The sequence below is a fragment of the Spermophilus citellus genome, assembly GCF_964194105.1.
Source record: "Spermophilus citellus genome assembly, chromosome: 1".
Lineage (NCBI taxonomy): Eukaryota > Metazoa > Chordata > Mammalia > Rodentia > Sciuridae > Spermophilus > Spermophilus citellus.
In genome coordinates this window covers 53,880,680-53,908,454 of record NC_138182.1, presented here as the reverse complement: position 1 = coordinate 53,908,454, position 27,775 = coordinate 53,880,680, and the positions used below count along the sequence as shown (strand labels likewise).

Sequence of the window (27,775 nt, the reverse complement as noted above, 5' to 3'; positions counted from 1 at the left end):
GAGGGCCAAAAGGTGATGAAATGAATTAAGATTGTCTTTCATTGGATTCCAGGCTTCAGTTTCTAATACTTAGTGCTGAAGGGGTTTTAAACATGACTACAAAACTCTTTTATATGCCTCCCATCAAGGTGTGAGGTTTATGTCTCCTGCCTAGAAACCTGCATAGACTGGTAACTACTTCAATAATAAAATATGATGGAAGTGATACTATGTGACCATGAAGGCTGAGTCATAACAGGCAGTGATGCTTCTGCCTTGCCCTTGCACTGGAACCCTTCCACTGGAGCCACAAGCTGCCAAGTTCTATGTTCAACTATACTGAGACTGCCACACTTGGGGGGAAACACAGCTGCATGGAGAGGACTCATCTATGCTCTCTGGTTGACAGTCCTGCTGAGCTCAGTGTGTAAGACATCTCAACCCAGGTGCCAGACATGTGAATGAGACTCCTAATGATTCTAGTTCCCAGCTGTCAGTCTCCCTCAAGTCTTTGAGTCTTCCTAGATGAAATACCAGAGAACATGAAGTAGAGGCAAGCCATCCACCCTGTACTCTGTCCTAATTTCTGACCCAACAGAAACCATAACCATAATTCAGTTGATATTTTTCACTACTGAGTTTTGAGGCAGTTTGTTTTTCAACAATAGTGTCCAAAACAGATTTTCATAATAGTGAAAGCCCCTCCCAATCCCATAGTGAAAAAGCTAATATCCTTGAGGAAAAAACATATCTGTTTATTCCAGTTTATGCCAATTTTTTTTTAAAAAGGATTGATGATTACTTTATAACATAAAGGGGCAGATTTTATGCAGAACGCATTTGCAGTTTGGTTCTCTGCACAAACAAAACACATGTGAAACAATGTGTATTCACATATTTTTTTTTCTATCATGAGAAAAACAGTGTTTTATGTACATTATTAAGATAGGTTTAATGAATGGAAGTTTTTTGACACAGATGTTTCACTATATGAAAATAAGGTATTTATATGCTATTAGAGGGTATGGATCGCACTTTCCAGCAAAAGCAATCCTCCCCATGGATGCCTCTTTCCCCCCCTACTCCCACAAGAACCAGTTCTGGGTTCCCTTCTCTCTGGGGTAATCTCTGTCTCTCTCTCATCTATTAAATAAAATTCACTTTTTTCTCTTGCCTAGCTTTTCTTGGGTGTTTAATCTTGAACATCAGGGGAATGAGGACCCAATCCTGAAATTAAAGACTGGTATCACAACCATACATCTAACTATTCATCCTTCCTTGCAGCCATCCATGCCTCTAACTACTCATTTATCTGTCCATTCATCTATTTGTTCATCCATCCACCCACCTACCCACCCACCAATCAGCGAAAAATCATTGACCAACCTTAAGTGAAAACCTCCTAGGTGTTATGTTCTTTACTAGGCACCAGACATACAAAATTAAATTAGATACAGTTCCTGTTCTCACTTAAGATAGTTCAGAGGTGAGGAGAAATGCTCATAGCATAGAAGTATGATTGGTGGTTGTAGTCTTTTTTTGGGGGGGGGGTCTTGGTTTTTTGATTTTTGGCTTGCTGTTCTCATTATTTATTTATTTATTTTTAGGTAGCATCCTTAGTTGGTGTTCCTGCTTAGGATGCATGGTAAGAGTAGTAAGACTAGTGTAGGTCCTCTGGGGCCCCGCTCCTGCCATGAGAAGGCCTTCACAGACCATTATAAGTCTTGAGGGACATTGGGCATGGGGGATTTGGTCAGGTAAAACCAGCCCACCATGTCTTCACTGAAGCAGAGGTGGAGGTGAAAGTCCTGTGAAAAGGAAAGAGGAACTCAGTGGCCTACTGTGAAATAGATGAGTTGATGACCTTGAACCACCCAAATGTTATCCAGCTCTTTTAGGTCATTGAAACCCTTGAAAATGTCTACATTATAGTGGAGCTTACAGGTAAGGGACCACTGAATCACCACATCCTACCTAGGGACATGCAGGAAGAGGAGGTACGGAGACTGTTCATGCAGATCACATCTGGCATGTGTTACTGCTACAAGATGTGCATCTTGCATTGAGATCTGAAGGCTGGGAACATTGTATTGGGTGCCAGAGGCAAGAGCAAACTCATCGACTTTAAGTACCAGATTCAAGTCTGGAAAACATCTGAACAAGTTCTGGGGTACTCTTCAGTACCTTGCCCTGAAAGTTGTCTGGAAGCAAGTACGTGAGGACTCCCCAATGGACAGCTGGAACCTGGGTGTCATTCTGTATTTTATGTTGACAGGGAGGTGCCCTTTTAGAGTATCCACCATTATGGAGCTGAGGAGACAGATCTTGTACCTCAAGTTGGAATTTCCAAAGCATATCTTTGTGGAAGCACAAAGACTCATCAAGTAAATCCTTAGAGGACACCATCGCAAGGCTCTGAGTAGAGGAAATATTTGAGGAGTCATAGCTGAATCAGGGTGAGGAGTATTTATCCTTTATGATGTGCCCCTTCCTAACCTGTTAGACCCCACAGTATTGACAATCAATCCTCTTTGACATGGGTTACAACCCTTACAATATGTGGATGTCTCTATACAAGAGAAAGTTCCATGATGCGATGGCTACGTACCTCATAGTCCAGTACCAGATAAGCCAGGGAGCAGGCTACATGTTATAGATGAAGCCTGTTGGATGGAGGGTTGTACCTCACCCATGGCCCATGGATCCTTCCAATCTCCCTGTCCTCTCAAAGAGGAGTGCAAGTAAGCCTGCCCTTCATATGATCCCCTTGCCCTGAGGAGGCCAAATAGGGCAGAAGAGCATCAGAAGAGCCAGTGTGCCTGCCATTAGTCTTTTCTTCCTGCATCAGAAGACCCCAACTCTTAGCCTTGCCTCCCAGTATGGCTCTGTATCTGATGTGCCCCAACCCCACATTATGTTACTGCTGGGCAATTTTTCCCAAGATGATGACAGAGTACATTCCCATGGCAACAGGAAGGGCTGGAAGTGGGTGAGGCAAAGGATCACTGCCTTCTTTGGACAACTATTCTGTTGCTTGCCGTGTATGAGTGAAAATGTTGCTACAATGCAAAGAGAGCAGAACCCAGCTCAGTTTAGAAACAGGGAGGTTTTTGTATATATTTCTTAATAAATTTGTTTCTCTCAAATTAAATAGTCAAATTATTGATATTCCAGAGGTTACAACAATAACAACAAAAAGGTGGATTCAACGGTTAGGGTGTGTGTGTGTGTGTGTGTGTGTGTGTGTGTGTTCCCCTGTACTGTCTTTGTCTCTTGATTCTAACTTGTAAATAAAGAAAATATTATTCAAGTTTTGGAAAAAAAAAAAAAAGGAGGATGCTCAGGGAGAGGGCAGGATCCCATCAACCATTCTTTCCTTGACCTGGGCTTCTGTGCCTCCTTCTGTTTTAGTGTGACAGACTCTCTCACCTTGAGCCCTCACCTTTAGATGGGAACTTACTTGCCTTGAGTGAGTGTAGAGTACTCACTGGCTTTGACTTAGTGTGTATGGGGACTTGATTCAGTGTGGATTGATACCCATTATCGGGTGGCCTTTGCCAGAAGGAATTCATTTCCCAGTCTTCAGGTCCCTCCTTGAGATGTATGGAGACCGTGGTTGTCAACTGTTGGAGAAATCACATCTGAGAGTGCGTGCATTGGAGGCCCCAGATTGTTCTATGGCATCTCTGTAATATCATGTGCAGGGAAGGGAGAGGTGGGTCTTGGGCAGGGGGTGGGCGGCTTGTCTGTAGCAGTGACTGGGTACTTCACTACCTGCCATGCAGCCTCCCCAACTGAAGCCACCTCATGACCGCTGCTAAAGGTAGTAGAGAAGGAAGCACATGGGGTTTTGGGAGTGGAGATGTCAAGCAGTCTTCTGGATGCTATTTACATAAAAGCAAAGTATACTGTGTGGAATTGGTCTTATCTTTGGGTTCGCTGACACTGAATTATATTACATGAAGTATACACAATGTGTAGAAAGTGCTCAGGTTAGCCAGGATGGGAAGCTACAGGCATCTTCATCCCTGATATCTCCACAGGGGTGGGCCCCCAGAACTGCTCTGATAGCTTCTTCCTGCTCTTCCTCTTAGTATTCAGAATTAGATACCTTAAAAAAAATTTTGTGTCACATGTGTCATTTTAACAGTTTGTCATTTTTTGGTAGGACCCCAATTATGAAATTATTAGATACATAGAAGTTTTTTATAGAGAAAATTCTTGAATAATTTTCTGAAGAAAAAAAATCTCAAGAATGATAAATTCCCCTAAGGCAAAGCCAGTTCCCAGCTTGAAGCAGGGACACACTGTATATGGTCAGACATTTTTTGATCTAACTGTCCCCTAGGGAATGGATTGCCTAATTGCTTCCTGAAAGGTTACAGAGTACAGGAGATTCTTGGAAACAGGAGAGGCAGAATGAGGATCATGGAGGATTGTGCCTCAGGAGGAAACCCAGGCCCAGGTGGACAACTCCATGCCCACATTGGGACAGTAACATAGATAGATGTGCAGAAATTCTGAAGGATGGTAGGGAGGCAATGTAGAAGAGGAAGGTCATTTGTGCATTTTGTGTGGCTTGATCTCAGAAACTGGAATTTTCCTCTAGGCCTGCTCTTAGGCTGGCACTTGTCAGTCAGGTGTTCTCTCTGTGAATATCCTAGAACAGATGTTGGTCTCCCCTTTGTGGGCTTTGTAACTCCCCTCTCTAGGTAAGAAGGAAACGCTCTTTCACTTACTAAATTATTTAAATATGTGGTGCCAAGGCCCTTTCATCAAATAGTGCCCAAACCATTGGTGCCATCCCTCCAGACAATGCTCAGTTTTCCACAGTGGGCACCAAATGCCTGTCCTCCCTGAGGCTTCCTTTGGTCCACAATTTCCTGTGGCCTCTTTTTGCCTGCTGGTCATAAATGCAGTTAGGTGGGGATGTATATTTGGGTCAGTGCAAGTCCCCAACTCACAGGAGGCGGTGGGCAGCATCCAGTCATCCAGATGTGACATTTGTCTTCATATCCCCTGAATAGGAGCACACCTTCGTTGCACAGGGAGAGCTAAATAAACCTGTTGTCTTTGTAAAATATAAGGCCTTAGGTATTTCATGAGAGTAATAGAAAATGGAGTATACAACTGAACAACTTTAAACACAACAAACAACAGTTTAGATAGAATATATCAATTTGTGAAAAAGCATGAACTACCACAGAAACACAAACAATTACAGGGTCCAATGACAGTTAAGCAAAGTTCCTAATTTGAAAATCTCAATAATCTTCAGGTACAGACAATGCCATTTTACCCATTTCCCATATGGTGAGTAATACACAGGAACATCTAGGGTTGACACCTTTACGAAAAACTAGGAGGCAGACTTGGAGCATTATCTTGATGATGACATCATGATCTTGGACATATATTTTCCAAAAGTATGAGAGAATGTATGGGTTGTTTTAAAGAATTGTCTTTGTGGTACTTTTTTATGGCTGCCTTAAGGAAGTCATATACATGGGGACTTAACTTATTAGAGCCCAACCAAGGTGGTATAGCCAATATTGTATTTGATGGTAAAAGACTGAATGATTTTCCTTTGAGATTGTGAACAAGATACGGATGCTTACTCTCAATACCTTTATTCACCAGTGCTGGAAGTTCTAGCCAGAGCCTTACGGCAAGAGCAGAAAATATAAAGCCTATACATCACAAAGGAAGAAAGCATTCGTTTTTTGAATATGACATGATTTTACACAGAGAATTTTTTAAAAGTTTCCTAGAATTCCTAGAACTTATTAATAAGTTCAACAGGATTTCAGGATTCAAAATAAATATTCATAAATCAATTTTATATCTTTATACTAGCAATGAACTGGGCAGGGCAATTACCCTACCTACTGTAGGGGACTGGCGAAACGTTGGAGGAAGAGACCACAAGAGACTGGTTTCATGCAATAAGCATAAGGGGATTTTTATTGAGGATCCTGATTCAGGGCACTGAGGCTCCAGGCTCACTCAGGAAGGGAAAGCAGCCCAGAGCCCAGAGCAGGGGTTGAACAATGCTTAAGTACACTTTTTGGGGAGGAGGGGGGGGGCTTTGCATACATCACAGTCTCCTTTAACAAATCACCTTACACCGCGGGAAAATCAAACAATAATTCTTAGACTTTATTAGTACATTCATTGGCGGGAACAGGGCGAGCGAGCTGGAGTGATAGGTCATTCCTAAGGAGGGGGTTACATTTAAACTGATTGGTTTAGGCCCTGAGGTGTGTACGTGCTGGACTGCACAGGGTCTTGAATGCTTACGTGACAAGTTACATAGGGTCCTAGGCTATAAATCAACTAAATGGCCAGTAGGGCCTTGTCTTAACTACCTCAGGAATTTAACCCATGCTCTGTAGTTTAGAAGCATGTTTACAATGCCTGGTCCTTTACATTTTAACTCAGGCTTTGCAGCTTAGAAACTTTACCCTTTCACTACCATGCATGCCTAGCCCTTTGATGGCTTCCTATTGCCTGTGGCATCATATATAAGGTTTTCAAGATTACACCCTTTCCTCCTTGGTTGGTTTTATTTCTGATTTAGCTACCTGTGGTGGTCATCACAGCCATATCTTTTATGGCTAGTATCTCTGTGTATATTCTCTCCTTAGAAACCTGTCTCCTTTCTATAACTTAACTTTCAAGAATTAGGTCAGACATCAGTGGCTTTGAAGTCGAGAGAGAGAGAGAGAGAGAGAGAGAGAGAGAGAGAGAGAGAGAGAGAGAGAGAGAGAGAGAAAGAAGGGGAGACACACACTCATACACAGAGATGTTACTTTCTGTTTCCACAGTACCATGATCATAGGACTTATTGTGTTGTGGAATGATTTTGCTTCACATTTGTTTTAACCACTATTCTGTGATGATTTCACGGGCAGAAAATATATTTTATTTAGTTTTGTGTTTCTTGTATCTAGTGCAGGATCAAGCACACAGTGAGCCCTTCAGAAAAGACTGACTGAAGTTGTTAATGAACACTTTGATTTTTAATGGTAATATAGTTACACCCTTTGAGCAGCAGTCAGTCAAATTCTAAAGTCTGATGTAGGACAGGGACTCCATATTCTTCATCCTTGGTTCAGTATGGATACCAGTTCTGAAATCACAACTGATGGTTTCAGCATGAAGGTTGAGACAGGCTCTGTAATGTTGTATAGAAGAAGTGCTCCTATTAGGACTGAAAGGGTAAAGTTTCTAAGCTGGAAAGCTTGAATTAAAATGTAAAAGATTAGGTATTATTAAATTCCTCTGTTACACCCAGATTCCTGAGATAGTTAAGACAACGCCCTACTGGCCATTCAGCCTAGGGCCCTGTGCAGTTTGTCACAGGGCCCGAACCAATCAGTTTGAATGTGTACCCAGTTTAGAAGTGACCAATCACCCCTGCCCAGCCTGTTCCCGCCAATGAATGGACTAATCATGTATCAGAGTTGTTGTTCAATTTTCCCGCGCCTCATGATGATTTGTTCTGATGTATGCAAAGCCCCCCACCCTCTCCAAAAAGTGTACTTAAGCTCTGCTTGACCTCTGCTCTGGGCTCTGGGCTGCTCTCCCTTCTTGAGTGAGCACGGAGCCCCAGCGCGCTGGAACGGATCCCTAATAAATCCCCCTTGCCATTGCATGGAGCTAGTCTCCTGCGGTCTCTCCTTCTCCCATGTTTCGCCGGACCCTTACAGGACCTTTTCTGTATTATGAAGTAAGGTCATAGGCCTGGGTATCAGCACCCTTAAATGATATTTCTAAGTGTTCTTAACATCTCTTGGCTGGCTCTTTTCTTACATATAAAAATAAAAGAAGATTAATTTCATTTTAAACCATTTATTGAGTGCTTAGTCTGTCTCATTGCTTGCTCAAATAAGAAAATGCTTCCTATTCTTAGAGAATTTCTTTGGGTAAGTTGCTGTTATAGACTTATAGATTTAATCCAGTTCTGAGAATCCTTGGCGTCTTTGTCTTTTCCTTCCTATAATCACATTTGAGAAGATAGGTAACAACTTTACACAAAGTAAGGGTGAAAACTTACTTGATAGAACTATGCTGCTTTTGACTAGGAGGGAAATCTGATAACTAACTAGTGTCTCCTTTGCTCTTTGAGGTGAGTAGTGGTGTTTGTTTCCTAAAACCAGTAACATGTCAGAAACTACACAATTTTGAATTCACTGTGTCTCTCTAAGCAATAACTAAATTTCAAAAACCAGGCTACTTTTTAATGTTCAAAGGTGGTTTGAACATTGTGATTCTAAACTTTCTCTTGTCCCTCCGCCTCTTCTCTTTCTTTATGAAAGTTTTTTTTTTTTTTTTAACCTCTTTACCTGCATTGAGACTCCTACTGGGAAGTCTTAGTTGTAGAAGTTTTTCTTAAGATAATTAAGAAAGAGGAGAGTTTAATATCTCCCGTTATAGAATTTTAAGAGGCAGATTTTAACCCGTCCTGGTGGGTCATGCCTGTAATGTCAAACCACGTGGGAGGCAGAGGTAGAAGGATCGCAAGCAAGTTCAAGGGGTCTTCAGCAACATAGTGAGACCTTGTCTCAAATTAAAATTTAGCAACATTATAAAAAAGTACTGGGGATGTAGCTCAGTGGTAGAGGACCTATGATTGTAATCTCCATTCTCTCTCTCTCTCTCTCTCTCTCTCTCTCTCTCTCTCTCTCTCTCACACACACACACACACACACACACACACACACACGGCACATTTTGTGTTAAATTAACATTTAGCATGCTGTGTTTTGGTGTTTTCCAATACAAATATCATACTGATCTCTCATTTCTATTCATGAAGAAACAGTATTAACACAGTGCTTATTCAACCATGAATACAGTTTATGGTCAAATCACAAAATGCTGATGGTGCTGTGCTGACAAAAGGCAAATAGTATAGATTTTATTACCTGAAGATTGATCATTTATAGATCAGTTTACAGTTTTTTCCTAGGTTGTTTCTTACACTGATGATGACAGAATTTTCACTTTTGGAGAAAGCTATGGTTTTCAATAAACCTCTGTCAAGATTGTGGATCAGCCTACTCAGTATCCTTTATTATCTTGAACATCTTTCCAGAAGATAGGAAGTGATATTTTTACACCATTCTTAAAAATAATATTGTTGAAAATAGTAGGGGTGGGTGAAACCACTGAGAAGCTGGATTTGTGAATGACAACTTGCTAAGCAATATGCTGGCCTCACAAGTCTTAAAATATGTAAAATTTTAACGCATATTTAGTTTGTGTTTTAATGTTTAAATGTTTTATTTAGTAACAGTTTGTGTCCTCTCTCTGTACCCTGTTGAGATCCACAGTCGGAATGGCCCCTGGCATTTTGCCAGAAGCAATGGTTGAGAGGGGAGCCACTGAGATTGATGGTTATGTTAAGCTGTGTATTCAATTGTATATAGACCCCTGCTGTCCCCCTCAGGCGCCTGCTACTTTGGAGTTCCTGGGGAGTTCCTGTTGGTGTGTGGTGTGCCTGGAAGGGCCTCGTGGGTGGCATTCCAGTGAGTTTGGAAATAAAGTTTGTTCCTGCTTGAGTGGCTCATGATTTGTGCCCAGCCAGACTGCTGCGGCACCCTGTCACACTTTTGTTGTTTTTGGTATCTCTAATGAAATGTAATGTGTAACCTGGTTATACTTTATAGTGTTGCCCACCTCTTTGATTTTGTTGTTGAAAGATTAATTCCCACAGCAAATTAAAACCTGGAATATAAATAAATTTGGTATTATTTCTCTTCACATGGAACTTTAATAAGTTTTCTTTGATAGAGAATTAGTTTACATGTAATATACATGAGTAGGTGTAAATTTTATTTTAATGATTTATATTCTGTAGTTTAAAGGAGAGGTATGTAGTGGGTTTAGAAATAGTTGATTGGGGTCCTATTATTCTAGTTATAATTATTATGTTAGGAATGATAAATTTTAAATGGCTATGTTGTGTTTTTAATTACTCAGATCAGAGAGCCTTACTGATTTACATGGATTGGCATGTTTTAATAAATTTTATATTGGGTCACAACATAAGCAAAATTAGTGCAAAAAAGTCTTCGTTGTACTAACACAATTTAAAATCACTTTGTATATTTTGGTATAAGGCAGTTTTGTGAATATTAATTTTATTGTGCACATTGAAGGTAGCAGTATGAATAATCTGAAACTATATTAGCTTTAGAATATATTTATGAATATACATTGAATATAGAGTGGTTGAAAATTCACTCCAAACAAAATATTGAAGGCCCACTGGGAAAGTACTAACTCTTGGGGGCTGAAGAGCACAGATTCTCTATGCATCTCAATACCAACTAAGTCAGCTCTCAAATGATTCCTTATATGTTTGATTTTAAGCTTCTCTGCTGCATGTGAAATAAGAATAAATACAAAATAGAATGTCAACAAGGCAAACAGTTAAGCAGATGCTTAGGTGTTCTCATGAGACATTAAAGCAAGATATGAAATGCCTACAGGCAGTCTGTCTGTTACTGATAATGGAGAGTAACTCTTCTTTTTTTGAAGTAGCATCTTGATTGGAAACAGAAACATCTATTTAACTGTTTTAGTCATATAATAGCAGGCAGGGTTCAGTCCTTTGCAGGGAGTGTCTTTCTTATGTTTGTGCATTTTTGAATTAGTTATTCTGTGACTTTTCCTGGATAGAGAATAGATGAATAAAATCTTGACAGGGGAGTGTCAATATAAGTGGCAAGAAATATGCTGTTTAGATTTTTTTTTTTGTAATATCAAATTCTGAAAATTTGTAGGTGGGCAAGCTGTGTTTCAGAGTGCAAATGAAGAAAATGGATTTTAAGCACTGAATTTTTAAAATGCATACACATATAGAGGAACATAAAAATTATACACATAATGGGGTATGGTGATATTTTAATTCATATGTATATTGTGAAATGTTTAAATCAGGTTAATTTCTATCTATCTTTTTTTTTTTTTTTTTGGTACCATATATTGAATCCAGGGGCTCTTAACTACTGAACCACATCCCCAGCTGTTTTTATATTTTAGACAGGGCCTTGATGAATTGCTGCTAAGGGCCTTGCTAAGATGCTGAGGCTGGCTTTAAATTTGTGATCCTCCTGCTTCACCTTTCCAAGCTACTGGGATTACAGGCATGCTTATAAAAAATTTCAAAATTCTTTTGGCTTTCGAAGTTACAGAGTATATAATTGTTATCTGTAGTTACCCTCTTGTTCAAGAGCACAGCAGGAGTTCTTGTTCTGCCTCAATTGTGACTTAGTACTCTTTGATCAACATTTCTGCATTCCCTCTACTCTCCCCAATTACTGTAAGCTCTCTTCCATTTCCTACTTCTGTGCGATCAACTCTTCTCCATTCCACCTATTTGTGAGATCATGAAGTGTTTGTCTTTCTGTGCCTAGCTTGTTTTCATTTAATAATCTCTAGTTCCATCCATGCTGTCACAAATGCCAGGATTTCATCCTTTTAATGGCTGAATGGTATTCCATTGTGTATATATACCATATCTTCTTTATCCATTCCTTAGCTGATGGATACTTAGATGTTTCCCTATCTTGGTTATTGTGAGTAGTGCTGCAACAATCATGGGAGTGCAGATGTCATTTTGACACACTAATTTAATTTCCTTTGGATATATACCAAGCAGGGGGATTGCTGGATCATGTGGTAGTTGTGGTTTTGAAATTCTGAGGAACCTCTATACTGTTCCCATAATGATTGTGCTTACCAGCTGCTCCTACCAACAGCTTGTGAAGGTTCTCTTTACTTCATATCTTTGTCTTGTAGTTTTTTTGTGCTTGTTGCACTTTGCGCTTGTTGTTGTATTTTTGATAGTAGCCATTTGTACTAGAGTGAGGTGATATCTCATTCTGGATTTGACTTGTATTCTCCTCATGATTAGTGATATGAACATTCTCCCCTACCCCAAAGCCAAGTCCCCAGAGGAAATGTCCTCCAGCCACACTGCACCTGCCTCCAGCCACCACTCAATTAATCCCATCTGGGATTAAGTCCTTGATTATGTTAAAGCTATAACCTCATCATTTCTCCTCCAAACGTTTTTGCATTGTCTCACACTTGAGCTCTTGGGGGGACACCTCACATCTAAACCATAACACAAGTCTTATATTTTGTCTTCAATCCATTTGGAATTGATTTTTTTCTCTAAATGGTGAGAGGTTAGGAGTCTAGTTTCACTCTTGTGCATAAGAATTGCCTAGTTTTCTCAGCAATATTTATTGAAAAGACCTTCTCTCCATTGCATATCCTTAGCACTTTTATTGTAAATTAGTTTGTTGTTAATTTTTAGGTTTACTTCTAGGCCGTCTGTGCTTTTCTTTTGGTCTATGTGTCTGTTTTTATGCCAATATCATGCTGTTTTGATTATACCTTTTACTCTTATTTAATTGGAAATGTTGTACCTGAAATAAACAACAAAGTAATATTATGGCATGTGAATTACACAAACTTGTTTTTATGCTTTGTGATGTTCTATTTTTGATAATTTGATGAAATTTTGTTTCTAACATTTTATTATTCAAATTGTATGCACATATAAAGTCTTACATACAAACAAATATATACCTGTGAATCCTAGTATAGCTTTTTTTCCCCCACCCAATTTTTTCTGGAGATATATTATTATCATTTTATTATTTGTGTAGGTTTCCAAATCACCAGTGAAATAAGCTATTCATTTTTACCAAGGTGGTTTTTCTATGTTCAAGGTAAGTTGTTGTGTAGTAGTAACAATGTCTTACTCAAATGTCATGATTGGATCAGTGGTTTTACAGAACAGTTGCAATTTTATCAGGATGGAAATATTCATTAAAAATCATTTTATGCAAGTCAACTATGAAACTTAGGAAATTCTTAACATTCAGTAAGCTGCATTTTAATAGTTTGTGAAATTCTTGTACAGCATCCTTTTGATTATGTTGACAATTTTTGTCAGTAATATTTTTCTTAGTCTGCATCTTTCCTCTACAGATCTTCATTCATTTGCCCATTTTGAAATAGTCCATGATGGGGTTTATCAAGTGGTGTGTTGATAAATGTTTTATAGCCTGATCTAGGTGAATGGGTGGGTGAAACTCTGGTGGTTTTGAAAGTTTCTGTGATGTAGATACTTGTTATTGCTGGGGATGTCTTCAGGATACTAACATAATGCTGTTGAACATGGAACATGGAAGAGATAGGCTGTATCAGGCCTGTGCAAGCTGAGTTGCTCTTCACCATCTTATCCCATATTGCCCCTTCTTCTATGAAAGATTATGAATCATGAATGATTTTGTATTTGTTGTTATTCTTATGTGTGTATGTATGATTTTAAGTACAGCAAGCAAAAAATCCTTATGTGTATAGGCATTATCATGACATTCTAAACTCAAGTAGTGACTTAATGTGTAACCCTACCTTTTTCCATTTTTCAGTTGGGTGGAAAGCTTTGGACATGAGGGACTTGGATTATTACTAGACATTTTGGAAAAATTGATTAGTGGAAAAATGTAAGTACTGCAAAAAATTTTCAATTCAGTTATATTTGTATTTCCCCTTTTAATTCCAATACTGATATTTTTTATGTTTATACAGCCAAGAAAAAGTTGTAAAGAAGAACCAACACAAAGTCATACAGTGTCTAAAGGCCTTGATGAATACACAGGTATGCACATAGGTAATTAGTATTTGTCCATCATTAATTCTTATATGAACTAGATATTTGTAATGTAGGGTTTTATTTGTATTCAAGAGATGTATTGTTCTCATATGCTTTTCAGTACATAATGGAGATATTGAATTGGATTCCAAGTTTGTATGAAATAAACTATCCTGCAACATGAGACACTTGGGATTGAATGGACCTTTTATGATGTGTAAATCCTCATATGTAGATAAATTCTCTTTTCTTTCATTCCCCCTTCTCGTTTTTAAATCCCTTCTTTTCTTTCATCCTCTTTTAATTTTCAAAAATACAGAATTAGCCAACTTAGAATAATAGATGATTATTAAAACTTGATTATTTAAAAAATAGTGTAATGATAATTATTACCAAGGATTCAAGTTGGAACAACTTAGCACTTGTATACATTCCAGGGAATTATAATCTATAATGAAATTAATGTCAACAGGTCTGAGAAGATTCCAGAAATCGAGCAGTCTTGATCAATACAAATAATATTGAGACCACACGTAATATGGAGTATCTGTAGGATTTTCATATTTAAAGATAATACATTAGAAAGGAGAGATGTTTTATGTTCTTTACTGAAGTTGCATTTATCTGACACATTTCTTTTTTTCTTCCATGCATTATTGACAATCAAAATTGACATTATTCCCTGACATTCCTTTAGTTTGAACATCTAAGTATGTATACTTCACAATGAGTGAAGTAGTACTGGACATTTTAGTTGCTGTTGGACCTCAGAGAAGAAAATTTTATTGATGGTATTTGCTGATATTTGTTGCATGCAAACTCTGTATGTTTCTGTTTAATTTCAATGTACGACATTTTGCCTTATTCTATTTAAATAAACTTTAGACTACATACTTAGGTACTAGTACTTAAATTATTAACATTTCTTCAAAAACTGATGATGGGGAGATGTATTTTCCTACTGAGTTCATAGCACTGCTTTAGGGGACTCCTTCTAAAGTGAGAATATAGAAATTAGAAATTTTACTTGTGAAAGACTGAAAGTAGAGACAAATACAAGGTACATTTTTTTTTTTCAAATCAAACTGGTATGTGGATCATATTTTGAAGAATATCATATCCTACCTAAAACATCATCTTCAATGGCCTGAAATTCTGTTAGGTAATAATGGGCCTCATGTAGAATGCACGGGGAACCTGGCATTGGTCTCAGTTTAGAACAGGCCAGTTATATTACCCAGAGTGGTTCCTTGACATTTAGAAAGTTACATCCTTAGATCTTCCAAAATTTGTCACACCTCTGTAGCCTATAATAGCCTTCATTAAAAGCACTTTAATTGCTATCACTGGTAAGTTGGCCATTTTGCATGTAGAGTCAATAGTTTTGGTTTCTCTTTGCTTTTATTTTATATATAATTGAGAGTAACTTTATACAAGTTGGTGGTATTTCTCTGTTTAGTTATAGATACTGAATAGTGGCAATCAGGCCTCATTCCAATCGCATTAAACTGAGCACTACACATTTTTACATGAACCAAATCAGAGGATACTGCCTGTGATGGGTCTTTGGAGCCACAAGATGACAGTTAATGCCATGAAATCAGAAAATGCTTATATTCTATCCTTCTCACACACTATTTTAAGAGTCAGAGGGTTTTGCAGAGAAAGTAGGTAGTACCACTTGAAGGACATCACCATGAGTCATCTTGAATGGCTGGAGGAGCTACATGGTTCTGATTAAGAATGATAGACACTGGCTAAGGGCAGCCAGGTAGGTGGGAAATGAAGGGGAAATGCTAGGTGCAAGCTTTCCTTAATCCTCAGGATTTTTAGTACAAACTGAGCTCTTTGGTTCTTGGTAATCATTGACTGATTGACCTTGTGAACCAGATTTAAATGGTACTTTATAATCTGCTGACAATTCCTATGATTATCAAGGCATGTTGTAGTTTCTGTTCCAATGCCTGCTGTTTTGCTCTGTTTCCAGTCCTGGGCATCACAGAAGTGAGCATTTCATGACTGGCTTAGCTGTTTCTGTAAACATTCTCCCATCATGGAGACAGAGAAGTCTTTGTGAAAGTCTTATCCTGGGGTACTTGGCCCATCCATTGGCTTGTACTTTCTCCACTGTACCTGTGTTTCTTAGTGGTTTAAAGCAAATGCAATATTTTCGCACAGTGTGAAGGTTTCTTTACATAAATGTCAGATGCAAGGCAAGAAAGTTATAAATAGGCCTTTATAACAGTCAAAGCATTGGGTCTAAACTTGTTATGCTTTGACTTTGGTGCTTATATGTACTGCTAATTTCAAGTCATAGTTGATAGGTTTCTAATTGGAATCAAGGCCTCTTTTTAGTGCCTAGTCGTGTCTCAGATCAACCAGTTTCTTCTTCCTTAGAGGAATCCTTTGAGATGCACGATAGGTAAATGGTATTATTCAATTGCTTTTGTTCAGCCTATTTTTTTTGACATTTATACAGATAGATTATAAATAGGCCCAAGAGATGTATACAATCTTAAACCACCATGTCATTAATATAGCTCCTCATTTTCTTATTGGATGTAATGTCCCGGCAGCAGCAAATAGATGACCCTCATCCCAAATTAACATTTGTGTTTACAACTGCATTGCCTTCTTGATGATTACTATCATTGTGATTAGGATACAACATTTGCTAAGGCAGTTTCTACATGGGACCTTCCTCAGATTGTCCTTCAACTTTTGCTGTTGTATAAATATAGTGTTACTCTCTAGGCCTGCACAATATAATATGGTAGTCAAATGTGGCTTGAAATGTGTCTAATCTGAAATGAGATGTGCTGTACGTGTAAAATACACCTGGATTTCAAATAGGAAGAAAAAAGTGAAACCTCTCATCAATAGAATGTTTGACATTTTTTTATATGCTGAAATGATTTTATTATAGTGGATTAATTTTATTGAAAATAGTTTTACTTATTGGTTAAAAATGACAGATTACTGCACACAATGTGGTTTGCCTAGTGTTTCTCTTCAACAGTGCTGTGTGCTTACTTATGCATACAGCTCTCTTACCAGCCTTCTTGCTCAGGAATAAATTCCTCATGACCTTGGTGTCTGTTTTAGTATGGTCTGTTTAGCTGTTGGAAAATCTCATTTTACTCTTGTGTTCTCTGTATTTGGTATAGCCTCACAATTCTTGACATAATGTGAATACTTTTGTGAATTTTTAATGTGCTACAGGCATGCATGTTTTCAGACTTTACTAGTTGTGAGAATGTATTCTTATAAAAATTTCTAAATAACTGCATTTCGATTTAGGCATGTTTTTTTCAATTAACTCCTAATATTTAACCTCTTGTTTCCAAAATAATATAGTATGGCTTAGAAAGAATTATGAGTGAAGAAAGGAGTCTTTCCTTATTGGCCAAAGCCATGGATCCCAAGCACCCCAGTATGATGACAGATGTGGTTAAGCTCCTTTCCGCTGTGTGCATTGTAGGAGAGGAAAGCATGTAAGTGTTCTTTGCTTTTTTGTCATGGTAAATAATAAGCTTCAAAAGTTTATTCATTTAATGGTATCTATTCATTTAAAATTTAAATACATGTTGAATTTTATGTAAACATTTGATTTAAATTCTGATTGACTAAAAAGAAATGCTGAGTAATTTTTTCTCTTTTATGGGTACAATATTCCATTGAAAAACGGATTTCTTCATCATAGTTTGAACTGTTTTGAATTCAAACACTATGTGCAGACTGAAAAATATATATATTGGTTCTATTTAATTTTTTTGAGATAGAATTAATTCAAGCTGTGTGCTATGTATATTCCCTTATAAAAACAAACATAGGTATTTGAAAAATCTATATGTATATTTTGGAAATTTTATATGTGATAGTACTATACTGCCTGAGGGTACAAAATCTTTGACCATACAGTACATACTAAAGCTTTAAAGCAGTTAACTGTATTTCTTAGACTATTGTACTTATTCCAGATAATTATAAACTTTTTTTTCTTATTTAAAGGAATTTGGTCTTCTAATTATAAGAAAGCATATAAATGCCTTTTGAAAACGATTAAAATGAATGAACTGAACAACCAAAAGTACACAGACATCTCATACAAGGGTATGCAGAGCCCAATAAGCACAGCCTCCTGCATTCCTTTGAAAATCTGCCTCAGGGCGATCCTGCTATAGCAAGTGGGATTGAGCCAGTTTAGAGGAGCCATAGTTGCAGAGTCAAAGGCACCACTTAGGCCTGGTTCCTTGTTCCCAGTGTATACCCAGTGTATACCTGTAGTGTATATCTGTAGAAGAGGCTTAGTTAAACCCAGCTATTGTCCCAAGCATGGCATCTGGCTTTAGTACTTTATCCTTTGCAGTTTTAAAATATCATGTTTTTTTTTTTTTGTGGAAGTCTAAGAATTAATGTCTTAGCATCTATATACATATTGATATACATATATGATACTTTTTAACTTCTCCTTCCTTTCTCCCTTCTCCTCCATCCTTTCTTATTATTATTTCCCTTCTCCCTTCCCTCCTCCTTTTCCTCTCTCCAGATCCTCTTGGACTCCTGTTTTTTTTTTTTTTTCCTACTCTCCTTCCTTTTTCTTTCTGTTTGTCCTCCTCTTCCTCTCTCTCTTTTCCCATTTTCTCTTTCTTTTCCTTCCTTCTCCCTTTTCTTCTTCCTTTCCTTTTCTCCCTTTTTTATTGCTTCTTGACTTCAGAATGGGTATTAAAATAATATAAATAACATTTAGAACTATTTGCCTCCATCCACAAAATAAGCATCCATAATAGCTTAGATACACATTATTCTTTACAAGAGGAGGAGGCATATAGCTCTTGCATAATTATATTGTACATTTGAATACTTAAAGTATCTTACTGTGTATTTTTGGCTATTACAACTTCACTTATTTGAAAGGCATTGGAATGTATTGGTGAGAGCTTTTTTTGCTCACTGCAACGAGGCTGTCTGGTTCCAGAACCTTGTTCCACAATGTAGCAGATGTGAGCCACTAAACAAGTTGCTTAACCTTTTTCTGCTTCCGATTCCTAATCTATTGTGGGGATTAATAATAGTACTCACTTCATATGTTTTTTTATATACATTAATTCACAGTAAATTGACTCTACTAATGATAATCTATTGTGTATTTCAAGAAAGTTAGAAGAAAGGATTTTGAATGTTTGTTTTTACCATAGAGAAGTGACCTAAGTTTGAGGAGACAGTATGCTTATCCTAGTTTCAGCATTCCACGATATATACATGTATAGAAACATGACACGGAACCCTACAAATATGTATAATTTTAATGTATCAATTAAAAAGTTAAAAAAATATTTAATTTTTGTAAAGTGGCTCAAATAGTGCCTGATAAGTGGTAAGTGGTATATAAATACTTGATGAATGCACATTTTCTTAGGGCATTGTCAGGATTAAATGAATTGAAGCATAAATTATGCTTAGAACAGTGCTTGGTCCATGGTATGTACTCAGTAAGTTACTTCTAAAAGTGTTACTGGTTGCCTCAGCATATAGACACCTATAGCAGGATGAAGCAGTTGCATGATGGTATTTGTGTCATTTGCAATTTAATTAATAGACTTTCACATTTCCATTAGCCTTGAAGAAGTTTTAGAAGCTTTAACTTCAGCTGGAGAAGAAAGGAAAATTGACAGATTTTCTTCTATTGTGGAGGGCCTTCGGCATAATTCAGTTCAACTGCAAGTAGGTTCCATGTATATGAAATCTATACATAGGTTTTGTGAAACTATTTTGTGACTGGTTTGTATGTAGATACTATATTATGAAACTGCATGCTACTTAATTTTCTTTTATAGTATTATTTTTAGTGAATGTCTAGAATTTCAATTTGTATTGTTATAATTTGTCTCATAGATGTCTTGGCAAACATCCATGATTACTTCCTTAGGTTACTTTTCTAGGAGTAAAATTACTGGTTTTTCAATAAAACATATCACCATAGTTCTTTAAACTGTTTATTCTATTAGGCTTAATTATTAATATTATTTTTAAGCAGTTTCATCAATTATATTAATTGAGGCTTCTCATTGTTTTAATATTCATGACTAATAAGCTGAGAGTTTATATGAGTCACAATAAAATTCAAAGTCATAGGGCTGGAACTTTATTTCTGTGGCAGATCACATTAGCGCTAGGTTTGATCTTCAACATCACAAAAAAGAAAAGAAAAAGAAGGAAAAAAGAAGAATCTTAGGGTTATATGAGATATTCTTAAACTGTTTTTTTTTTCCAAAAAATTTACATTTAGACTTAAATCATTTTAGTATTCAGCTAACTAATATTCATCTAATTCTCCTTCAAAAATATGAAAACAGACAAGAAGATTTTTGGTATGATTGTTGTGATGCTCAAACCTGAGCATTTTTAAATAATATATTGATATTGATTCTTATTTCCAGGATTTTAACAATTTATTTGACCTGGTTGTGACGTGGCCTTGGGAGTTTTAAAAGAATCCTTAGGTGATTCTGATGAGCAACAACTTTTGGAAACCAGTGTGCTAATAAGTATGATGCACATCTGTTTTAAATTATATGTAAAAAAAAAATTATATGTAAAAGTTATAATTGTATTATTTTTTTCTTTTTCAGTACTAAGTATTGAACTCAGGGGCACTTAACCACAGAGCCACATCCCCAGCCCGGTTTATGTTTTTTTATTTTGAGACAGGGTATCATCAAGTTGCTTAGGGCCTCATTACGTTGCTAAGGTTGGCTTGAACATGTGATCCTCCTTTCTCAGCCTTCTAAACTGCTGAGGTTACAAGCTTATGCCACCATGCCTGGACTCTACTTATAGTTTTTTTTTTTTTTTTTTTTTTTAATTTTAAATGTTCTCTGGTGCTTGATCCTTTTATTGTTTCTAGTTGTGATAGGAATAGAAAATCCAAGTCTTAAAATTAAGAAACATTAAATTAAAATTAAAAGATGTTATTTTAAGCAAAATCAGATGATGTTAGAAACTGTGAAGCTGATGAATTGACTGTGACATATCAGCTGACAACAATGTGAGTGGCTGGTGAGGGACCTTGTTGCTGTGATTTGTGTCCCTCTGCAGTAGGTAAAACTGAGGATCTGAATGTATGTTCTCTACTGCATGTGTCCAGCTGCCATGGGCCTGGAAAAAAGCCCCTCTTCACTCATTCTGCGCATGGCAGATGGCAGGGGAATTAGGGACTTGCCTTTGTTCTCTACTGCTGACACCTGTAGTTTTTGCTTCTTGTGCTGGGGTCATTTAATTCATATTCCTTCTTGTTCTACTTCTGTCTCTTCTTTCTGTTCTTCTCTTTTCCTTCCTTTCTTCCTTGAATCTTTTTGATTTTCTCTTGTGTAGGTGTTCTTTTTCATCTGATGTTTTATACAGTTCTGGCTTACTATCCATAAGATTAAGACATTAACACTTGAAGAAATTTTTAAAATTCTATTTCAAAATTGAATTTAGTTTTTGGGTGGTTTTAAATAAAGTTATATTTGGATAAAATTCATATGTCATATTATTTACCCATTTAAAGTGTGTATTTTTTTTTACATTCAGATGTATTAATCACAATCAATTTTATAGTATTTTCAATGCTCCCAAAAGAAAGTTCTCACCCCTTAGCTGTAACCCCCAAATTCCTTCATTCATTCTAGCCCTAGGCCACCAGTAACCTACCTTCTGTCTCTATAGTTTTACATATTCCAGACACTGCACATTAATATAATCATGCAATTATTGGTTCTTTGTGACTGGCTTCTTTCATTTAACATAATATTTTCAAGGTTTATCTTTGTTGGAATGTGTATCAGTAGTTCATTTTTTTATTGCCACCTATTATTCCATTATATATTGAATACACCATATTTAATTTATCAGTTGTCAGACATTTTGGTCATTTCCATTGTTTGTTACAAATAATGCGGCTAATTACATTTGTCAGGATGATTTATTTTTGAACTACCTCTTATTGGCCTTATTTTATGGTAATGGTATAGCAGTGTAGTAGAGGAGGGATAGCAGCAACACTCCCTCCCCCTCTCCCTTTTTTGGTACCATTGATTGAACCCAGAAGTGCTTAACCACTGAGCTATATCCCCAGCCTATTTTTTAATTTTTAATTTCAAGATAGTCTTGCTAGGTTGCTTAGGGCTTTGTTAGGTTGCCAAGGGTGCCCTTGATCTTGTGATCCTCCTGCCTCAGCCTCCTAAGGTGTGTGCTATCTCACCTGGCAACATTGACCTTTGATAGCTATGGAAATCATGTATTTGATTCAATTCTTGAGAATTTTTACAATGGTATAGATGGTTGATTATATTTGAAACTAATTGGTTTTTACAAAAGTAATTTGTTCAGTTGTAAGTAATTATATTTTCTGTTACACTTGGTGGTATTGAACTTTTTTGATGTCCTTCAAATGCTGAAATAAATTTCTTCATGCAGTTTTTAAATCTTAATTTACATCAAGAAAAGTTATGTTGGCATCATTTAAAATCACCTTTTTTCATTTTCTGGGTACATTCCATGTTGCTGATAAAGAGTAGATAATGGGAAGAGAATTCTAAATTTTAATTTTCGCTGTTCATTTTATTGTGGGTTTTACCCTTTAACAAAGGCTTCTTATTATTTAGCCTAATGTTTGAAAAACTAGCAGATGGCAAGCTTAAGAGTAAAAGGTACTATTTGCAACAAGGTAATTTAGCTTACCTCACCCCACCCTCAATTAAAAAAAAGGTAAAATAGATTCTCTTCTGAGGATTACTGATTATGCTCTATTTTCATTAAAATTATGAAGCAACACTTTGCTAACATAAATATACTTTCTTTGAGGGTTTCTGAATTTTCTACAAATTTGGTTATTTTAGAACTAGCTGATTGTCAATTTTCCCATAAAGCCATTGTTCTAAGTGCCCATTTTATTCCATTATCTTCCTAATTCACATTTATTAAAATGAATTAATCTGGGTGATATTAGCAGATCATCAAATTAAAAATAAAACTTGTTTGTTACCAAATAAAATAGAAACCAATTGTTTGCTTTTAAATTGGAGAAAATGGGAGATAGTAATATAAAGAACAATGAGGAATTTTTTATTGCAATGTATGTTTATAGCAAAGTGCTTTTTAAAGGAAAATTGTTTGATTTTCTTCAGAGTGTGATCATAATAAAGATAATTTGACTGCCTATAATTTTGATAGAAAATGAGTGTATTTCCCCCATTTGATATAGTTTAGTAATAAAATGAAAAACGAAGTGCCCGAAATATCTTATAGTTATTTTCAGATGTTAGAGAGTCTTATTTTCAGGAAAGAAAGTATAAACAAAAAAACCAAAGGCTAAATGTTTTCTCTGATATATGGATGATAATTCCTAATGAAGGGTCGGCACTAGGGAAGAATAGAGTTACGTTAGATTAGGCAGAGGGGAGTGAGGGAAGAGGAGGGGATATGGGGATAGGAAAGATAGTAGAATGAAACAGACATTATTACCTTATGTACATAATATGACTGCATGACTGATGTGATCCTACAATCAGAAAAATGAGACCTTATACCCCATTTATGTATGATCTATTGAAGTGCATAAATGCATTCTGCTGTCATGTATAACTAATTAAAACCAATAATAAATACTGGAAATTGCACTAATATACTTCAGTTTATTTTCTCAAATATATCAGGAAGATTTCTTCAGCTGCAAGCAACCTGATCCATTCTAGGCCATTTAAATAGAAAATGGTATTGAGTACCTTATAAAATTTTTCAAGGCCCACAGAACCATGTATGGATGATATGTAATCATAAGTGTCATGTACAGAAGGAGAATGCTGTACCACATCACAACAATGTTCTCAGAAACATGATCCCAAAACACTACCCTGGGTAGCACTTGAGATGCTAGGAACAGAGATACCTTCTGCCACAGATGTCCTTGGAGAACCACACTGTCTATCATAGGTCCATTTTTTTTTTGTGTGTGATTGTTCTCTCTTGTTGGCCTGGTCTTACTTAGAAGAGGTTTGGAATAAATAAAGATTTGCCAATCTCTAGTTTTTGCCACATTTTAATTTTCTGTTATCTCATTTCTCTCTTCTCCTTTCTATGTGTGTCTTCCATCTTCTCTTGTGAGCACTGTATTTTGCAAGGGGATCTGGATTTCAAAGGGTTTGTTGAAACCCTTGCTGTTGTTCATAGAGTTGATTGGTATGTATTGATATGTTTATGTCAGGAAAGGAATAAGTGTGTGAATCTTAGTTTGGTTTTTTGGACATTTGGTTTTCTTCTGTGTATGTGTTCCTAAGTCTGAAATAACAGCAAAGCTGCACCTCCTCCCTACCCTAATTGTGTTTTCCTGATCCAGTCCCATTGGAGTGGTAACTGGGAGTATCAAGAACTTGAAGGGTTCCAGGTTTCCCACTACTTGTAAACTAACATGTTTAATGGGTGCTGTCAACAAACATAAACTTCTAGGTCAAAAATAAAGACTCTTGTGTTAGTTTTATAGCAGCCCCCATTTCCAGAGCATGAAGCTCATAGTGTGATGTGAGGAAGACCAGGTGCAGTATGGTTTTGAAGGAGATAAACCCTGACCTTAGGGGCAGGGACAGCAAGCAGTTAGCTATGATCTTATTGATATAGGCTGTGATGAAATCTGTTAAGTTGCCTTGTAGACTATATAATAAAGACTCCTCCAATGAGACTGGATCAGGAAGTCAATTACTATAATACATGCAGAAATGTGAAAGGCTAAGGGAGACCTTAGCACAACAGTTGGCTTTCTCCTTAAAATTTTAATTGTTCTTTCCACAAGGCTGGTGTATTAATTTATATACAGACTGATATGTTAATGATCTCACAGTCTTCTGCTTCAGGAAGGAGGAAGTCCAGGGCAATTCTTTTATGCAAAGCAACCCTGGCCAGTGACTTGAAGCTGCCCTAAGTGCTGTCAGGGATGATGTGGTATCACTGATTATCTCAGCTAAAACCCAGGAAAAATTTCATAACAGCATTTTTAAATGTCTGACTTTCATTCCAGGAATAACTGCATGAGGGGGAATATAGTGAATCATCCCATTCCACCCCACCTTTCTTAGATTAACCGAAGGAAGCTTGACTTTGAAGTGATTTCCAAAGTTATCTGAATACTGCATGGCACACTGGTAGTGTTTCCCTAAACACATAATGTGTCAGTTGTGATATTTTTGAAAAGAGAGGCAAGTTAATGCCTGTCTTTCATATGAGTTGTTGTCTCTTGAAGACACACATGGCATTTTTGGAAGGAAAATGTTGTTTATAGTTGTTGGGGACCCTCGGTTGGAATCATTGTTACCCAAATGGCAATCGGAGACAAGGCTATCAGCATGGCTTTCGAGCTGGCTGATAATATTTATGATTCTTAGTTCAGGAAATAATTGATTTTAATCTTTCTTTTTGGAGTGTCTGTCTGAAGACAGTCCAGTCTGTCACTTTGATCTGTTTCACTCACTCATCTCATAGAATGATTGACCTAGGGTTATGGGGGTTGAGATACGGCAGACACGTGGAAATGCAGAAAGATATTATGCATGGTAGGCACAGGAACCATAGCTGTCTTCTGCTATTCTGACAGAATGCTTAGTAAAGTTTAGCTATGGTGGTCAAATGGCAGAGCTCTCTGGTGGGAGATGATGAGTATGCTGTAGGAGAGGAATTTTGAGCTTATGGAACCTGGATCTTCTAGAATGAGCGGTAAGCATGCTGATTCTATGCCAGATGGTGACTTTATTATATTGGACTAGGAGTTTGCCTGCCCTTTGTTGGAAGGGACAATGCTGCCTCTATCCTCTGAGGTTGTTTACTATACTTAAATGTAGAACAAAGCCCATCAATGCCTCTACTGCAATACATGCAGAAATGTGCAAAGCTCAGGGAGAATTGTAGAACAAACTGCTGAGCTTCTTAGAGTTGTCTTCTTGGTTGCTTTTCCTTCAGTTGGATGCTCCTAGTGTTATTTGTATACATTCAGTGTACTTGGAATGTAGAATGAATGGAACGAAACTTTCTTTAATTCTGGTTCACATGATACAAGAGAATTTTCCCTATTTGAGTTATTGACTAAAAATAAAACATGTTTTCCAAAGTTTCTGAATCTAGAGGGAGGAAAGTTCTTTCAGAGGGCAAATATGAATGAGGGAAAAGACAGACAAGCTTGGTTATGAGAGAGGGGTAACATTAATGTCTTTGATACTTTAATGTGAATCTAGATGTAACTAACATCTTTTGCTCACTGAAAATATGCTTAATATCATATGTCAAGAGCTTTGTAATGTTTTGAACAACCAATAAAATAAAGAAAATATGCTTAATATCTTTTTATTTAACTGCCTCCAGCCTTCAAAAAATTTGCTTTACCATATTCTTTAGACACTGAAAATTAGATGGGTTTCTGTTGTACTTTTGTGGATCTCTCTTTTTTTTTTATTTTGTAGTAAAAATAACTCAGATCTGCAGTTTGTTTACTTTTGTTGAAATACATAGCCATTGTTCTCTTCAGTTTTTTTTTAATGTGCCATTCTGTGGCGTTACATACATTCACATTGATTCGCAACTATCATATCTTTTGATTTCCTAAGCTATGATGATAACATTGATGCAGTCATGGACAGGGGTGGTTAGTGGTCGGTATGTCTTTCTAGAATGTCTATGGGAGGCATTCTATGTCCTAGAATGTATTTTCCCAAAAGGCAAAAGCCAGGATTATTATCTACCCCCTTGGTGTCTTGGAACTTTACTAGAGGAAGGCTGTGTGTTGTGTATGGGGCATTGACACACCTCACAAAGCATGAGTGTGGAGTGTGATCCTGTATAGAGCACAACAAAGGGAAATGAAGTATTCTGTTCAATAATAACCCTTAAGAAAGAGTTATATTGATAGGATATGATTTCTCATTTTTCTGAGTGCACATGTTGCAGAATCATACTGGTCAGCAGTCACATATATACATACAATAATAATATCTGTTTCATTCTACTGTCTTTCCTATCCCCATTTCCCCTCCACTCCCCTCCCATCACTTCCCTCTACCTAATCTAAGCTAATGCTATTCTTCTCTAGTGCCACCTGCCTTATTGTGGATTAGCAACTGCATATTAGAGAAGACATTTGGCCTTTGGTTTTGTTGTATTGGCTTATTTTGCTTAGCATGATATTCTTCAACTCCAACCATTTACTGGCAAATTTCATAATTTTACTCTTCTTTAAAGCTGACTAATATTCCATTGAATATATGATATATCAGAGTGCATAAATGCATGCTACTGTCATCTATAACTAATTAAAACAAATGAAAAATACATATATAACAAAAAAGTAAGGGTTATAATACATTTTTTTGAATATTTTTTAGTTGTCGATGTATCTTGATTTTTTTAAAATTTATATGTGATGCTGAGGATCGAACCCAGTGTCTCACACATGCTAGGCAATTGCTCTGCTACTGAACCACAACCAGAGCCCCAAGGTTGTATTTTTAGTTGTAATACTTTTCAATCAGATGATTTGAAAATGATACTCTTGTTGGAATTTGCTTTTTGAAATAAGGGATGTTGGTCTGGTTCCTCTGAGAAGGGGAGGTTTGGTGTGTGAGGGATTGGGCGAAATGCCTGTGACAGTCTTTGGAAGAGGGGTCTGGAGGGGCTGGAGAACCATCCAACTCCATGTAGGTCTGACCCTAGGTAAGGAAGAGGGAGGGAATTGAGGAAGTGTCTCAAGCTGCCATGAAGTTCTGGGAGGAATGGCCAGGACACAAGGGAAATCCTTGATCCAAAGTCCTGTGTGTCTCAGAAGCAGCCCTGTGTTAAAATTTATTTGTTGTGTTTGTTCAAGCATGTGGCTGAGATGCAGCTGAGACAGTAGCTTGTGAGAAGTGTGGCTTCTGTTCAAACACTGTGATGGGATTGTTGGCCGTTTATGCTCCCTCAGTCAAAGGTTGAGAGTTGTAATTAAATCTTTTACTAACTTAAAAAAAAATCTTTTCAATCCTTGGATTTCATTAAGTTCAATTATAGAATATAACTTTGGAAATTGTTTGGATTTCAATTCTTATGTGTCTCAGAACG

The 27,775-nt window shown here is 36.9% G+C and overlaps 1 protein-coding gene and 1 long non-coding RNA gene across 5 annotated transcripts in view; both read left to right on the top strand.

Moving 5' to 3' along the window:
- LOC308654458 overlaps positions 1–27,775 on the top strand; it is a 1,408,498-nt gene that overhangs the window by 925,915 nt on the left and 454,808 nt on the right. The gene's annotated exons all lie outside the window — the stretch shown is intronic.
- DIAPH3 (diaphanous related formin 3) overlaps positions 1–27,775 on the top strand; it is a gene marked incomplete at its 3' end in the record, with an annotated part of 478,285 nt that overhangs the window by 133,886 nt on the left and 316,624 nt on the right. For all 4 annotated transcript variants that reach the window (XM_081278663.1, XM_081278662.1, XM_081278661.1 and 1 more), the window contains 4 exons: positions 13,437–13,511; positions 13,597–13,666; positions 17,018–17,154; positions 19,279–19,384. In XM_081278663.1, coding sequence (XP_081134789.1) covers positions 13,437–13,511; positions 13,597–13,666; positions 17,018–17,154; positions 19,279–19,384 — 388 coding nt within the window. The remainder of the gene's footprint in view (positions 1–13,436; positions 13,512–13,596; positions 13,667–17,017; positions 17,155–19,278; positions 19,385–27,775) is intronic.